This window comes from Schistocerca gregaria, chromosome 1 (assembly GCF_023897955.1).
Source record: "Schistocerca gregaria isolate iqSchGreg1 chromosome 1, iqSchGreg1.2, whole genome shotgun sequence".
NCBI classification, from domain to species: Eukaryota; Metazoa; Arthropoda; class Insecta; order Orthoptera; family Acrididae; genus Schistocerca; species Schistocerca gregaria.
In genome coordinates this window covers 12,340,507-12,356,475 of record NC_064920.1, presented here as the reverse complement: position 1 = coordinate 12,356,475, position 15,969 = coordinate 12,340,507, and the positions used below count along the sequence as shown (strand labels likewise).

Sequence of the window (15,969 nt, the reverse complement as noted above, 5' to 3'; positions counted from 1 at the left end):
TATTAGGGAACATAACGTATATAAATGATTAACTCTCAATGGATAACCACAGATTATTGTGTATAAGAGTAGTTCCTCCCACGAAGATTCATTGCTTTAAACATAATGTGATGGGTTATTTAGATCTAAAGCCATATTTAGGCTACAGCTTTGGAAAAATGATTGAACCACTACGTTCAAATTGTTAACGCCACCAAGAAAATGAGGGAATGTCGGCAAGCAGGGTTACCAGAGGATACAGAGCCATTGAGAATGGTTTCCACGCTGTCTGTAACACACTGCTAAAGGAGAGTGAAAGAGCCTTTATTAATATTGTAGGAATGTACGGGGGTGGCCCCCAAACAAACACAGAACCCATTCAACTCCAATGGGATAAATTGTCTCTCATTACATGGAACAATATGTCCAACATTATTGCATTTTGGGATGAAGTTTGGAAGTACGGAGGTGCAACTGGAGGAGATTCGTTTAACGCATTGGCTTTTTTTTCTCAGTATTTCCGATCGTTTTTACACGTGCTAACCGGGTAGTTAGAGTATTTAGTCAAATGGATGTAACTAAAACATAAGTTCAAAATAAACTGAGGTGCCGTATACTATTCTTAACGGGCATGACTTTGATGCATCTTCCACTGCAAACAAAATTGGAAATATTCTATCTTCTGTTGTGTGAACAAACTTCGCTGCAGTGCACATATGATTTGGTAAATTGGTACCGGTAGGTTTCATGGATACAAATTAATGTTTAAATTAATATGTACAATGGTGCACACAATTAGTCTGGATCTTTAAAAAATGCAGGCTTACTACTTTCGTACTATCAAGCACATGAAATTCGAATAATGTTATTCACTCACAGTTAATTGCTTGTATGTTATCTCCAGCACACTCAAAGTTAAGAAAATAAATATAAATTAATGTTGACCTGTTCCAAAGTATACTTTTTTACAAAACTAAAATGACAATATAATATTTGTTATTTTCTTTCATTCCTTTTCTGGTCTTTTTTTCTATGCAGACACGTTCAACTTATTTCGTTTTAGTGGTTTGGCAAGTTTCCATCGATTGATGAGTGAGATGTCTTTATGCCATGATAAGTGGACTCTTTGATGTGTTTTGTATGTAAAACTTGTGTGTTGTTTACGCGTGTAATTTGGTTAACGTTTGTAAGCTGAGTATGTCGAAGGACATTGATAAAAGGCCGATATTTAGAGACCTAGCTGCAGATGACCCAGATCCCGAAACAACGGAAATTGAAAGCCTTTGTATGAATTGTGGTGAAAATGTAAGTTTTAGTTTTGCAGTTAATAGGCCGTTTATGTGAAAGGAGTTGCAGATAATTTTAATTTGAAATGTGTCTCAGTCTATCGGTGTTTTCAACTCTGTTGAGACCGTATGGACGTCTTTGTATTCGGTTTACATTTTTTATAGTTGGTGAAGTCAGCACAAAATGGCATTAGAATTTTTTTGGCATAAAATTGACAACTGTTATTTAATTCTAATAGTTCAACGTGGGCGGTTTTGAGAAACGTGTCAACCTTTTACCAATATATAAAGCGCTTGATTTCACAGACACTCCAATTTACTTTTGTTGATGAAAGTGACATTGCAGACATGTTTTTGTGGGAAAGCAGAAATAATATTGAGGAAGCAGCAAGGCGTTATTAGAGTCGAACATTTTCCCCAATATTTAACAGTATTTTTGAATTGGCCTCGATTTATATATCTACTTCTATTATCCACGTCTTACGTAACGGTTTATTGTGTATCTAACATAGTCTAGTGCTGTAATTGATTTCTGTTTGCACCATTCTGGTGCTATTTCTTCAGGGATGGGGCATTAGAGAGAGGACACCTCTTTTCTTCCTCCCATTTATATTATTGAAACTGGAGTTTTCTTATACTATAATTCCACAGTGTAAGTATGATTGAAAAAGACCATTTACACTGTGCACAGAAGTTGCTTATTAGCTTATGTGCAAACTGTTTCCTACTAAATAGTACACTACTTCATTTATAGCAGACATTGCCTCAGCGTTTTCCCCATTGGAGCTTATTGTCCGACATAATTCCCAAAAATTTTACACTGGCAGCTTCCTGCAATTTTGTTTCATCAATAAATTTGTCTATGTGGTCTTCATTCCTTTGTTAATAAACACTATGAGGACCGACTTATTGTTTACATTTATAATGAACACAAGTCTTTTGTGCACAGACATAAAGGAAAGAGGTTACTGACAACATTTCTGTCGTGTATGTATTATTTTTTGCCTTGTAGGTTGTTGTGACACAGTGATCTCTAATGTAGTCCAAGGTCTTGGGTAGGTTGGACAGCGACAGTTTGATTACGAGTTGGTGTGGAGTCATAGTTGTAGTGACTTTCAAATCTGTCTTGTAGCCCAGTGTCTCTGTTAGGTTATAGGTGACTGGTTCTTAGTTACCATTGTAATATTAGACTTTTCAGTTATTCTCACTACACTGCTGGTTTTTGAAAAAAATTAGATTTCAACTTCTTTTTTACTAATATCACATCATCGGCATACAGCAGGTTTTGTTCCTTCTGATTGACTTTGAGATTGTTTATAAATTGGTCCAATAATAGTGAACAAAGTATAGAATACTGTGTTACCTCATACTTAACAGCCTTGATCGCAGATCAGCTTCAAGTCTCTGCATTATTCATGCAAACAATGTTGACACCCAACGCAGTGCCTGATGGGAATGGCCGTAGAGGCATTTCCCATTTACAGTTGCTCCCATCAACCACCGTGCTGAATGTCAACTTTATTTGCGCGAGTATTGAGCACATACTGCCTTCTGTTGTCAACATACTGTTTTAGCCATTATTATCCTTGGCCTTTGCCATAGCTTTCAAGCTTTTCTATTAATATGATAGCAGTCTGCCACATTGACTATCAATAGCTGGATTAGTATATCCCTTTATTTTGGATTCTTCATTACTGCACAGTCTTGACTGTGTGTTCATTGTAGTATGTGCAATACAGCAGCCTGACAAACTGACATATTTTGTCTACATTCACAAATTTGTTCTAGTCACACAGTGTTGAAATGTGCTGGGTTACCTGTATTTAAAAAAAAAAGAAAATGTATCATCGGGCGTTTCCTGAAGAGCTGTGATGTTGATATGCCACTTGCAATTGCAAGCAGATCGAGTAGTAATTCATTTGATAATAGAGGGAACTGGAGAGGCTCTAAAAAGTACCGAAGGGACCAATATGTGATTGCAGTAATCGGACTGAAGTGCCTTATTGCCCTAACCGCCGTCTGCTTCACGTCTGCTGTGCAGCGAGCTACCTTAATTTAAGTATTATCTGTATTTTTCTTACTTCTTCTTCTTCTGCGTGTTTTTGCTTTTAGGAAGCTTTAATAGTAGAGTGCTATTAAGTGTTCCATAGATCTCGTGTTTGTTTTGAATACAGTCAGAGAGAGTCCCTTTAGTCAGCCATAGTGCCAGTAGTGTCAGTGTCGCCCTAACCGCCGTCTGCTTCACGTCTGCTGTGCAGCGAGCTACCTTAATTTAAGTATTATCTGTATTTTTCTTACTTCTTCTTCTTCTTCTGCGTGTTTTTGCTTTTAGGAAGCTTTAATAGTAGAGTGCTATTAAGTGTTCCATAGATCTCGTGTGTGTTTCGAATACAGTCAGAGAGTCCCTTTAGTCAGCCATAGTGCTCGTAGTGCTAGTGTTTGTTTTCAATACCGTCCAGAGACAGGTAGTGCTATTTTCCTTGTTTCTACAAGAAGTGGTTAGCAATCACAGTTTAGTCAATAATCAACCGCCTTTAGTGAATTAGCAGTCTAGTTAAAAGCTGATTAACACTCTATAGTAAATTGATTTCTTAGGATGGCTAGGATGTGTGGCTGCTGTGTACGGACGCAGGAGGAGCTGGCCACTCTTCGCGAACAGCTGAGCGTGTTGATGGCCGCGGTCAGCCGTCTTCAGGCTGCTGCCTCGGAGTGTAGCGGCAGTGGGGAGTCTGGTGCGTCGCATGGTGCACCCCAGGCGTTAGATGCTTCACCCACTGTCCCTGCTGTCGAGACATCTTCGCGGGTGCCGGGCGCGGTTGGGCCACCCTCTCCCCAAGGGGAGTGGCGGGTTCAGCGGCGTTCGCGGCGCACGAGGCGGAGGGACAATGTGGAGGCTGGCCGTGTGGCATCGCCCGCTCTGCCTGTGAGTGGACATGTGGCTGCTCCTTCAGCAAGGTCCGAGCAGGCACACGGGGGGAGGGGTTTATTAGTTATTGGGAGCTCCAACGTTAGGCGGGTGATGGAGCCCCTTAGGGAAATAGCGGAAAGGTCGGGGAAGAAGGCCAGTGTTCACTCTGTCTGCTTGCCGGGGGGTCTCATCCGAGATGTGGAGGAGGCCCTACCGGCGGCGATAGAGAGCACTGGGTGCACCCGACTGCAAATTGTTGCTCATGTCGGCACCAATGACTCTTGCCGTCTGGGTTCAGAGGTCATCCTCAGTTCGTACAGGCGGTTGGCGGAGTTGGTGAAGGTGGAAAGCCTCGCTCGCGGGGTGGAATCAGAGCTAACTATTTGTAGTATCGTTCTGAGAACCGATCGCGGTCCTCTGGTTTGGAGCCGAGTGGAAGGCTTAAACCAGAGGCTCAGACGATTCTGCGGAGAGCTGGGGTGCAAATTTCTCGACCTCCGCTATCGGGTGGAGAAATGTAGGGTCCCCCTGAATAGGTCAGGCGTGCACTACACGCCGGAAGCGGCTACGAGGGTAGCGGAGTACGTGTGGAGTGCACATGGGGTTTTTTTAGGTTAGAGAATTCCCTCCCTAGGCCCGACAAGACGCCTCCTGAGACGCGGCAAGGCAGGAGTAGGCAAAATGCAACAAGGAATAACAATATTAATGTGCTAACAGTAAACTGCAGAAGCGTCTATAGAAAGGTCCCAGAACTGCTCTCATTAATAAACGGTCACAACGCCCATATAGTACTAGGAACAGAAAGTTGGCTGAAACCAGACGTAAACAGTAATGAAATCCTAAACTCTGATTGGAATGTATACCGCAGAGATAGGCTGGAGAGTGAAGGGGGAGGCGTGTTTATAGCGATAAGAAGTGCAATAGTATCGAAGGAAATTGACGGAGATTCGAATTGTGAAATGATTTGGGTGAAGGTCACGGTTAAAGCAGGCTCAGACATGGTAATTGGATGTCTCTATAGGCCCCCGGGCTCAGCAGCTGTTGTGGCTCAGCACCTGAAGAATAATTTGGAAAATATTTCGAGTAGATTTCCCCACCATGTTATAGTTCTGGGTGGAGATTTTAATTTGCCGGATATAGACTGGGAGACTCAAACGTTCATAACGGGTGGCAGGGACAAAGAATCCAGTGAAATATTTTTAAGTGCTTTATCTGAAAACTACCTTGAGCAGTTAAACAAAAAACCGACTCGTGGCGATAATATATTAGACCTTCTGGTGACAAACAGACCCGAACTATTTGAATCAGTTAATGCAGAACAGGGAATCAGCGATCATAAAGCGGTTACTGCGTCGATGATTTCAGCCGTAAATAGAAATATTAAAAAAGGTAGGAAGATTTTTCTGTTTAGCAAAAGTGACAAAAAGCAGATTACAGAGTACCTGACGGCTCAACACAAAAGTTTTGTCTCAAGTGCAGATAGTGTTGAGGATCAGTGGACAAAGTTCAAAACCATGGTACAATATGCGTTAGATGAGTATGTGCCAAGCAAGATCGTAAGAGATGGAAAAGAGCCACCGTGGTACAACAACAGAGTTAGAAAACTGCTGCGGAAGCAAAGGGAACTTCACAGCAAACATAAACATAGCCAAAGCCTTGCAGACAAACAAAAATTACGCGAAGCGAAATGTAGTGTGAGGAGGGCTATGCGAGAGGCTTTCAATGAATTCGAAAGTAACGTACTATGTACTGACTTGGCAGAAAATCCTAAGAAATTTTGGTCCTATGTCAAAGCGGTAGGTGGATCAAAACAAAATGTCCAGACACTCTGTGACCAAAATGGTACTGAAACAGAGGATGACAGACTAAAGGCCGAATTACTAAATGTCTTCTTCCAAAGCTGTTTCACAGAGGAAGACTGCACTGTGCTTCCTTCTCTAGATTGTCGCACAGTTGACAAAATGGTAGATATCGAAGTAGACGACAGAGGGATAGAGAAACAATTAAAATCGCTCAAAAGAGGAAAGGCCGCTGGTCCTGATGGGATACCAGTTCGATTTTACACAGAGTACGCGAAGGAACTTGCCCCCCTTCTTGCAGCGGTGTACCGTAGGTCTCTAGAAGAGCGAAGCGTTCCAAAGGATTGGAAAAGGGCACAGGTCATCCCCGTTCTCAAGAAGGGACGTCGAACAGATGTGCAGAACTATAGACCTATATCTCTAACGTCGATCAGTTGTAGAATTTTGGAACACGTATTATGTTCGAGTATAATGTCTTTTCTGGAGACTAGAAATCTACTCTGTAGGAATCAGCATGGGTTTCGAAAAAGACGATCGTGTGAAACCCAGCTCGCGCTATTCGTCCACGAGACTCAGAGGGCCTTAGACACGGGTTCACAGGTAGATGCCGTGTTTCTTGACTTCCGCAAGGCGTTTGACACAGTTCCCCATAGTCGTTTAATGAACAAAGTAAGAGCATACGGACTATCAGATCAATTGTGTGATTGGATTGAGGAGTTCCTAGATAACAGAACGCAGCACGTCATTCTCAATGGAGAGAAGTCTTCCGAAGTAAGAGTGATTTCAGGTGTGCCGCAGGGGAGTGTCATAGGACCGTTGCTATTCACAATATACATAAATGACCTGGTGGATGACATCGGAAGTTCACTGAGGCTTTTTGCAGATGATGCTGTGGTGTATCGAGAGGTTGCAACAATGGAAAATTGTACTGAAATGCAGGAGGATCTGCAGCGAATTGACGCATGGTGCACGGAATGGCAATTGAATCTCAATGTAGCGAAGTGTAATGTGATGCGAATACATAGAAAGATAGGTCCCTTATCATTTAGCTACAAAATAGCAGGTCAGCAACTGGAAGCAGTTAATTCCATAAATTATCTGGGAGTACGCATTAGGAGTGATTTAAAATGGAATGGTCATATAAAGTTGATCGTCGGTAAAGCAGATGCCAGACTGAGATTCATTGGAAGAATCCTAAGGAAATGCAATCCGACAACAAAGGAAGTAGGTTACAGTACGCTTGTTCGCCCAATGCTTGAATACTGCTCAGCAGTGTGGGATCCGCACCAGGTAGGGTTGATAGAAGAGATAGAGAAGATCCAACGGAGAGCAGCGCGCTTCGTTACAGGATCATTCAGTAATTGCGAAAGCGTTACGGAGATGATAGATAAACTCCAGTGGAAGACTCTGCAGGAGAGACGCTCAGTAGCTCGGTACGGGCTTTTGTTGAAGTTTCGAGAACATACCTTCACCGAAGAGTCAAGCAGTATATTGCTCCCTCCTACGTATATCTCGCGAAGAGACCATGAGGATAAAATCAGAGAGATTAGAGCCCACACAGAAGCATACCGACAATCCTTCTTTCCACGTACAATACGAGACTGGAATAGAAGGGAGAACCGATAGAGGTACTCAGGGTACCCTCCGCCACACACCGTCAGGTGGCTTGCGGAGTACGGATGTAGATGTAGATGTAGATGTAGTTGGGGGGTCGAACCCGGGACTCCAGATGGCACAGCTGAAGCCGAGCAAGTTCAAGAGCATCAAGGGGCAGTGCAGAGTGATGCAGCAGTATTTGGTAACATTTGTTTATTCCGATAATTTACAGTACTTGATGGGAGAAGCGTAGTGTTGGGGTGCTGTCCACATGCTGTCCCGCAAGTCCAGCCGGCTCAGCAGACTCCTGGTTTGCCAATGCTGCTGCTGCCGTCATCAGGGTCGCCCTACTGGAAGTCAGCCGTGCTCTCCTGCTGCTCCACTGCCCATGATTCCGGAGACTGCTACAGTCCCTGGACCTACCCCCGGGGGGTCCACATCTCTTTTGTGGATACGTGCGTAGCGAGCACGGGACTCCGAGCTAATGTGACCCTCCTTCCTTTCCGGGCTGCATACCTTCCTCTTCTGCATCCTTCCCCATCTCCCCGCCCACTCCCCCCCCCCCCCCTTACCACCGCCTCTTTCCTTCCCTTTCTCCCTCTCTGGGAGGGAGACGGACGCTCAAAAATGTAAAACAGTCTCTCTTCTTCACTTTCTCTGCTGGTAAGTCTTTGCCCTTCCTTTGTCCTTATCTTTTCCTTACCTCTTCTCTTTACCCTTTTCTCTGTTGCGGCGTTTGAGACCTCTACTTTCCTTCCATTTCCTTGTTTTCCTATTTTCTCTTTTTTCCTCCCTGTGCATGTCTGAAGGCCGTCCCACACATTCCCATGCTTAGCTGGTGACGGGATAACTCGTAATTCCCCGCCACGGGTAGACAGGTAGGACAAGTACGAACCCCCTGGTAACGGCCTGGCCCAGGAAGGGGTGATTACCTGAGCAGATACTTTCCGAAAGTGCCGATTGGTCCCTCTGTCTGTTTCTCGGGAGGTGTGACCTGTGGTGTGAACAATCACCTAAGGCGGGAGTGCCCTCAGAGAGGGCTCCCACAAGGAAGGAGTGCGCCATCGGAGACGCCGGTAATCATGGGGGGTACTTCCGCAATGGTTTCCTCATCATCTACTATGTCTGCTCACAAGCGTAAGTTCAATGTGTCTCAACCACAGACAGTTCTTCCATTGTTGCCACAGTTCCTTGTTGTTTCTCGGTCTGACAAAGGTCACGACTTCTCCACGGTCAACCCTTCCATTATTCAGAAAGGTGTTGAACCAATTGCAGGTCCTGTAAAGTCTTGTTCCAGATTACGAAATGGCATCTTGTTGTTAGAAACAGTCAGTGCCCTCCAGGCACAAAAATTGCTGCGTACTTCACTGCTACACACCTTCCTGTCCGGATGGAAGCACACCGCACCTTAAATTCATCACATGGGGTCCTTTATGCATGCTCCCTTTATGGATTGTCCGACGAGGAAATTCAAAACTACCTGACTGACCAGGACGTAACGGCTGTTCACCGAGTCATGAAAAGGGTTGACACGAACATCATTCCAACCCGTACTGTCTTCTTGACATTTCACAGAGTTCAACTTCCATCGAACATAAAAGCGGGCTATGAGATCATTTCCATTCGCCCTTACATCCCAAGCCCTACGCGTTGCTATCGGTGCCAGCGGTTCAATCATACCAGTCAGTCCTGTTCCAATCCGGCCAAATGCGTTGTGTGTGGCAAGGATGCCCATGAGGGTGCTCTTCCACCTCCATCCCCTCGTTACATCAACTGTTTGGGTGACCACGCTGCTTCCTCTAGAGATTGCCCCATTTTTAAAGACGAACGGCTCATTCAGGAAATCAGAGTGTAGGAAAAGGTGTCAACCTTTTTTGCTCGAAAGTTATTTGCCAGTCGAAAGCCCGCTGTGCCTCACAAAGGTAAATACAGCACTGTCGTTGCCTCTCCTCGGCCAACAAAGGAGGCAGCCACTCAGACTTGTGATCTCACCTTTAGTGCCACAGTCGTCAGATCAGCCAGTGCAAAGATCGCCCATTCAACCTCCCTACTCTCACCTGCTCACTCTATGGCTCACCCTTCATCGGGTTCTGCTAAATCTCGAGCCCCAAAATCAGACACCTGGACTTCCAAAAAAGAGCCTACTCGTGAAGATTTTTTACGTGCCCCAACTTCTCAACCATCGGTTCCTCCTTCATCTCAATGTTCTGTTTCCAAAAAGGCTAATAAGAAACCCAGTTAGTCTCCTTCTCCGCCACGGCGTGTCTCATCTACAGCACCGACTGGCAGTAACCGCTCTCGGCCGTCTTCTGTGTCGCCGAGGGGCACTGCTGACGACCGATCAACCGGCCGATCGCTGGTGGCAAGAGCTGCTCCCAAACAACCTATGGATCTGGATCTTCTGCCTTCGGCCGAATGCTGTTCCACGCTGTCGGTTGCAAGCTCTGAGCAGTCGTTGAGTTGAGGGCAACCTTGGTCACATTCTTCCAATTTCTGTTCACCCTATGTCCATTGGAGAGCTGCATCAAACCAGTCTCAGGACTGAAGACAACAACAACCTATGTCCATTATCCATTGTAATGTCCGCGGCCTTCGAGCCAATCGGGATGAATTGTCGATCATATTATGATCCTACTCGCCGGTCATCCTCTGTCTTCAGGAAACAAAGCTGCGTCCCCACGATCGCTTTGTTTTCCCCCATTTTCAGTCTGTCTGATTTGATCTACCCTCTGTTGAAGGCGCTCCAGCACACGGAAGACTCATGATTCTTTTCCATGATACTGTCAATTATCACCCAATTCCCTTAAACACTTCCTTTCAAGCTGTCGCTGTCCATCTTTCCCTTTCTGGATACACCTTCTCTCTTTGTAGTGTCTACATTCCATCGTCCACACCAATGGCACGAGCTGATCTCCTTCAACTTCTTGGTCAGCTTCCGCACCCCTATTTGCTGGTTGGGGACTTCAATGTCCACCACCCGCTTTGGGGATCTCCGCATCCTTGTCCGCGCGGCTCACTATTGATAGACGTCTTCCACTAAACGGATCTTGTTTGCCTCAACATTGGGGACCCTACGTTTTTGTCTGCCTCCACAACAAATGTCTCTCATTTCGACCTTTCGGTCGGTACTGTTTCGCTAGCTCGACACTTCGAATGGTTTGCTCTTGCTGATACACACTCGAGTGACCACTTTCCATGTGTCCTTTGATTGCAGCCACAACTGCCGTATATGTGCCCGAGACGCTGGAAGTTTGCCCAAGCCGATTGGACACTATTTCGTGTCTAGCGACATTCGATGACCATCACTTTCCTAGCGTCAACAATGAGGTCACTCATACTACAGAAGTTATTCTTACAGCTGCGGAATGTTCAATACCTCGCACCTCCGAATTGCCCCGGCACCCCCCATTCCTTAGTGGAACAAGGCATGCCGTGATGCAATATGTGAGTGGCGATGTGCTCTTCACGTTTTCAGACACCATCCTACTTTGGCCAACTGTATCTGCTACAAGCAGTTCCGTGCATGATGCCATTGCGTTATCCGCGATACCAAGAAGGCAAGCTGGGACTTCTTTACTATCTCCTTTAACACCTTCACAGTCCCTCCTCGGAAGTTTGAAGTCGGATTCGGCAGTTATCTGGAACGCCTAGTTTCTCCCCGGTCTCTGGGCTCGCTGTGACGCATGATAATTAGTGGACCCCGTTGCAATTTTTAACTCATTGGTTCAACACTTTGCTGAGATTTTAAGCTCTTCAAATTACCTGCCAGCATTTCTCCCGAAGAAACGTGCAGCGGAAGTGCAACCTCTTGCCTTCTCCTCTCAAAATCGCGATAGCTACAATACTGTTTTCTCCATGCGGGAACTCCAACATGCTCTCTCTTCTTCTCGCTCTTCCGCCCCAGGACCGGATGGTATCCACATACAAATGTTGCTGTATTTATCATACCTGTGTTACCTCCTTCGCCTTTATAATTGAATTTGGACTAACAGTACTTTTCCCAGGCGATGACGGGAAGCTATCATTGTTCCTGTTGCGAAACCTGGAAAGGACAAACATCTCCCCTCTAGCTGTCGCCCCATTTCTCTCACGAGTAGTGTATGTAAGGTTTTGGAGCGTATGGTGAATTGCCGTTTAGCCTGGTTGCTGGAGTCCCACAGTCTTTTAACACCTGCCCAATGCGGTTTCCAAAAGCAACGTTCTGCAGTTGACCATCTTGTTGCTCTCTCCACTTACATCATGAACAATTTTCTCTGGAAACGCCAAACAGTAATGATATTTTTTGATCTGGAGAGAGAGCACACTGTTCTCTTTGAGCTTTTGAGGTCGGCAGCCCCGTTTTCTTCGTGAATTTATGGCAGAGCACACATTTAAAGTGCAGGTGAACACTACTTTCCCCGGACCTTCTCCCAAGAAAACGGGGTACCCCAGGGCTCCGTGCTAAGTGTTGTACTGTTTGCCATTGCCATAAATCCAATTATGGATTGTATCCTTCCTGATGTCTCTGGCTCCCTCTTTGTGGACGATTTTGCGATTTACTACAGCTCTCAATGGGCCAGCCCTCTTGAACGACATCTTCAAGGATGTCTCTATCGCCTCCACTCTTGGAGCATCGAAACCGGGTTCCGCTTTTTTCCCAGTAAGACCGTTTGTGTAAATTTTTGGCATCGTATGGAGTTTCTTCTGCCTTCCTTACATCTAGGACCTATCAACCTTCCGTTCGCGGATGTCGCTAAATTCTTGGGTCTTATGTTTGACAGAAAACTGTGCTGGTCCTCCCACGTTTCCTATCTTTCGGCTCGCTGACTGCGATCCCTCAACACCCTCCGTGTCCTGAATGGCACCTCCTGGGGAGTGGACCACTGCGCCTTAGTGCGCTTGAAATTGGACTATGGAAGCAGAGTTTACTCCTCCGCTCGGCCATCTATTCTTTGGCGTCTCGACTCTATCCACCACAGTGGATTACGTTTAGTGTCTGGAGCTTTTTACACCAGCCCTGTGGAAAGCCTTTATGCTGAAAATGCTGAACCTCCGGTGTTCTATTGGTGAGCTGTCCTTCTGAGTTGTTATGCTAGCCATCTGTCTCCATGTCTGCAAATCCGGCCCATGACATTTTTTTCGACGCCTCATTGGATTCAGGGTATGCTGGCCACCCTTCCTCCCTGCTACCACCAGGAGTCCGCTTCTGTCAACTGCTCCATTCTCTTTCCTTGCACTTTCCTAAAACTTTCTTCACAACTTGGGGTACAGCACTGCCTTGGCTCCAGCCCCGGACCTACCTGCTCTGTGACCTTTGTCAGTTTCCCAAGGATGGTACTCCTTCTCTTGTTTATCGTCGGGCGTTTGCTGCTCTATGCCATCAGCGGATACAGTATGTTATCTGCTCAGCGGCAAAGGCTGCAGTCTCTCTTCTTCGGCCAGTTATTCGCATGATTGGCGATAGTAGACAACGTCGCCGGGAGCAAAAGCAGGTGTCTGCTGCTGCACAGGAACCTGATGCGGTGGATGTAGCAAAGACATCAAGGTTCGATGAGGGCGACTGTGGAGCAACTCAGCCGGCGAGCGACCATCTCGGGGCTGAGAGCGATACGAGGACAAAAAGAGCAATAACGCGTCCTCCCGAGAATGCGACTCTTTCAACTTCAACATCTGTGACTTGAAAGTCCTGACCAATCGTTCAGCGTCACCGTTTGCCTGTGGCGAAAACGGCCCGGACATCAGATGTTGAATACCATTGGCCCTGCAGAATGACTGAAATTCTGCTGACATGAATTGTGGGCCATTGTCGGAAACAGTACTCTGTGGAAAACCTTCAATGCAAAAGATAGCAGATAACGCTTGGATGGTGGCAGATGACGTCATGGAAGACACCCGGACAACAAAAGGAAAATTACTGAATGAATCTACCACAACCAACCATCGAGCATTCCAGAATGGACCAGCAAAATCGATGTGTAAGCGTTTGCCAAGGGGAGGTGGCTTTTGACCATGCAAAGAATTTCCGCGGTGGTGCTGATTGTTGCTCGGCACACACCATGCAAGAAGAGCACAGATTCGTAATCGCGGCATCGATTCCGAACCAAGAACAGTGCTGACGAGCAAGTTGTTTCGTTCTCACTATACCCCAATGTCCTTTGTGGAGAAGCTGTAAGACAGAGGACTGTAACGAATGTGGTACTACGACCCTGGACTGATCATAATCAGAACGCAACAGCAAAACACCACGTCATACAAAAAGTCTCTCCTTGTGAGCAAAAAATTGGCGAACCAACCGGTCCCCGATCCATGACTTTGACAAGGGCCATTGAGTAGCAACAAAATGCAGAACGGGAGCAAGGACAGGATCGGCAGCTGTGGCTGTAGCTACACGACGAAAATCAATCGGAAACGATTCGACCACGTCATCGGTTTCCGCAGCTATGAACATACAAGCAAGTTTGGAAGAATCGAATGCCCTATCCTCAGCAACAGGCAAGCGGGACAACGCATCATCGTTTCCGTGCTTAGCAGTGGACCGATATAAGATATCGTAGCGGTACTGCGAGAGGAAAATAGACCAGCGAATGAATTTCTGTGCTGTACGAGGAGGTACAGGCTTGGTCGGATGAAAAAGTGATGTCAAAGGTTTGTTGTCTGTGATTATGGTAAAGTGGCGACCATCCAAGAAATCATGAAACTTTGTAACACCAAATATGGGAGCCAACGCTTTTTTCTTGATCTGTGAATAATTTCTCTGCGCAGACGAGAGCAATTTGGACGCAAAGGCAATAGGGCGATCGTGCGATCCATCTTTGTCGCAAGCACAGCTGTGGTCCCGAAATCCGATGCATCCACCATCAACAAAAGGGGCTTCCGGGGATTGAATGGCATAAGGCAAGTATTGGAAAGCAATGCCGATTTCAACTGGCGAAAGGCGCGTTCGCATTCAGTCGTCCAGACGAACGGAACACCTTTACGGCGTAAGCGATGAAGCGGAGCTGAAATGGAAGATGCATGCGGCACATATTTATTGTAATACGTAATTTCTCCGTGCACACTCTGTAGCTGCTTCAAATTCCGCGGCGAAGGCAAGTCTTGGATGGCACGAAGGTGCGTGGGACTGGGATGTATGCCTTGGGCATTGATTACATGTCCCAGGTATGGCAAGTCCCGAGCAAAAAACTCACATTTGTCCTTTCGCAAGCGAAGACCATTTTGTCGCAAGACCTGAAATAATGTTCTGAGATTGGCCAAATGTTCTTCTTCCGTCTTTCCGGAGATCACAATATCGTCCAGATAATTTGCTGCAGTAGGCACCGACACACAAACAGCTTGTAGATATTTCTGAAACAATGCAGGGGCGGATGCACACCCAAATGGCAGTCGTTTGAATCGATACAACCCAAGATGTGTGTTGACCATCAAAACACGCTGGGATTCTTTGTCCATCGGTAGTTGCAAGTATGCATCTGCTAGGTCCAAATTCGAAAAATATTTGCCCGGGCACAGTTTGTCAAAAAGATCTTCCAGGCGGGGTAAAAGAAAAGTTGCAATCACTAGTTGTGGATTCAGTGTTGCCTTAACACTGTCTGAAGGCACCGTCTGGTTCACTGATAGGACCTGATTTACTATAGACAAGTTAAACAACTGAAATAAATCGAAACCAAACAAGCTCACTGCAGAAGAAGAACGAAGGACGTAAAATGACACAAGTTTTGTTTGTCGTTTGTATGTTGCAAGAAGGCTGCACTGTCCTAACACAGGGATCTTTTGTCCTGAATAACTACTTAAATTAACCTTTGCGGCATGCAACAGAGGTGTGCCCAGCAGTTTGTAAGTGTTTTGATTGATCAGTGAAACTGCAGCTCCGGTATCGAGCTGGAATGGTATCACTTTGCCGTTAATGTCCAAGTCTACAAAAAGTTTATTGTCATGCTGACGACAAGAGCGACTGTCTTGTGCAACGTGAACTGACACTGGTACATAATCACGCGCGACTTGACGGGAGTTCCGGCGTTGTCGATGCACACTATTTTTGGGGCGAACACAGTCACTGTTAGAGAGAGTGGCACTGCTCGGAGTGGAATAAACTGCATGAATTTCCATGGGTGAAGTTTCACGAGCCTGAGTATCCTTGGGTCAATTCAGATTCCAGCCCGAAGCAAAGGGCTTGGAACGGTTTTGAGCTTCCGATCTGAGCTTTTTCTGGCAAACGCTCTGAACATGTCCTTTTTTATGACAATACAAGCAAATAGCTTGGCGTGATGGGCAATTCGCACGCGAATGTTTAGTAGCACACCGCGGGCATGATTTGATCACTTCATTTGCTTGCCTGCACGGCACACGTGGCTGAAAACCTCGCGGCAGCGGTGCGGCCGGGCGCTAGGGCTGTTTACTGCTCTGTGCAGCTCGCCCTGCGGGC

The 15,969-nt window shown here is 46.0% G+C and overlaps 1 protein-coding gene across 1 annotated transcript in view; it reads left to right on the top strand.

The window, feature by feature from the left end:
* Positions 1-1,070: 1,070 nt before the first annotated feature.
* LOC126326003 (zinc finger protein ZPR1) overlaps positions 1,071-15,969 on the top strand; it is a 79,992-nt gene continuing 65,093 nt past the window's right edge. The window contains exon 1 of the mRNA XM_049995490.1: positions 1,071-1,284. Within this exon, the coding sequence (XP_049851447.1) occupies positions 1,177-1,284 (108 nt within the window). The 5' untranslated portion in view covers positions 1,071-1,176. The remainder of the gene's footprint in view (positions 1,285-15,969) is intronic.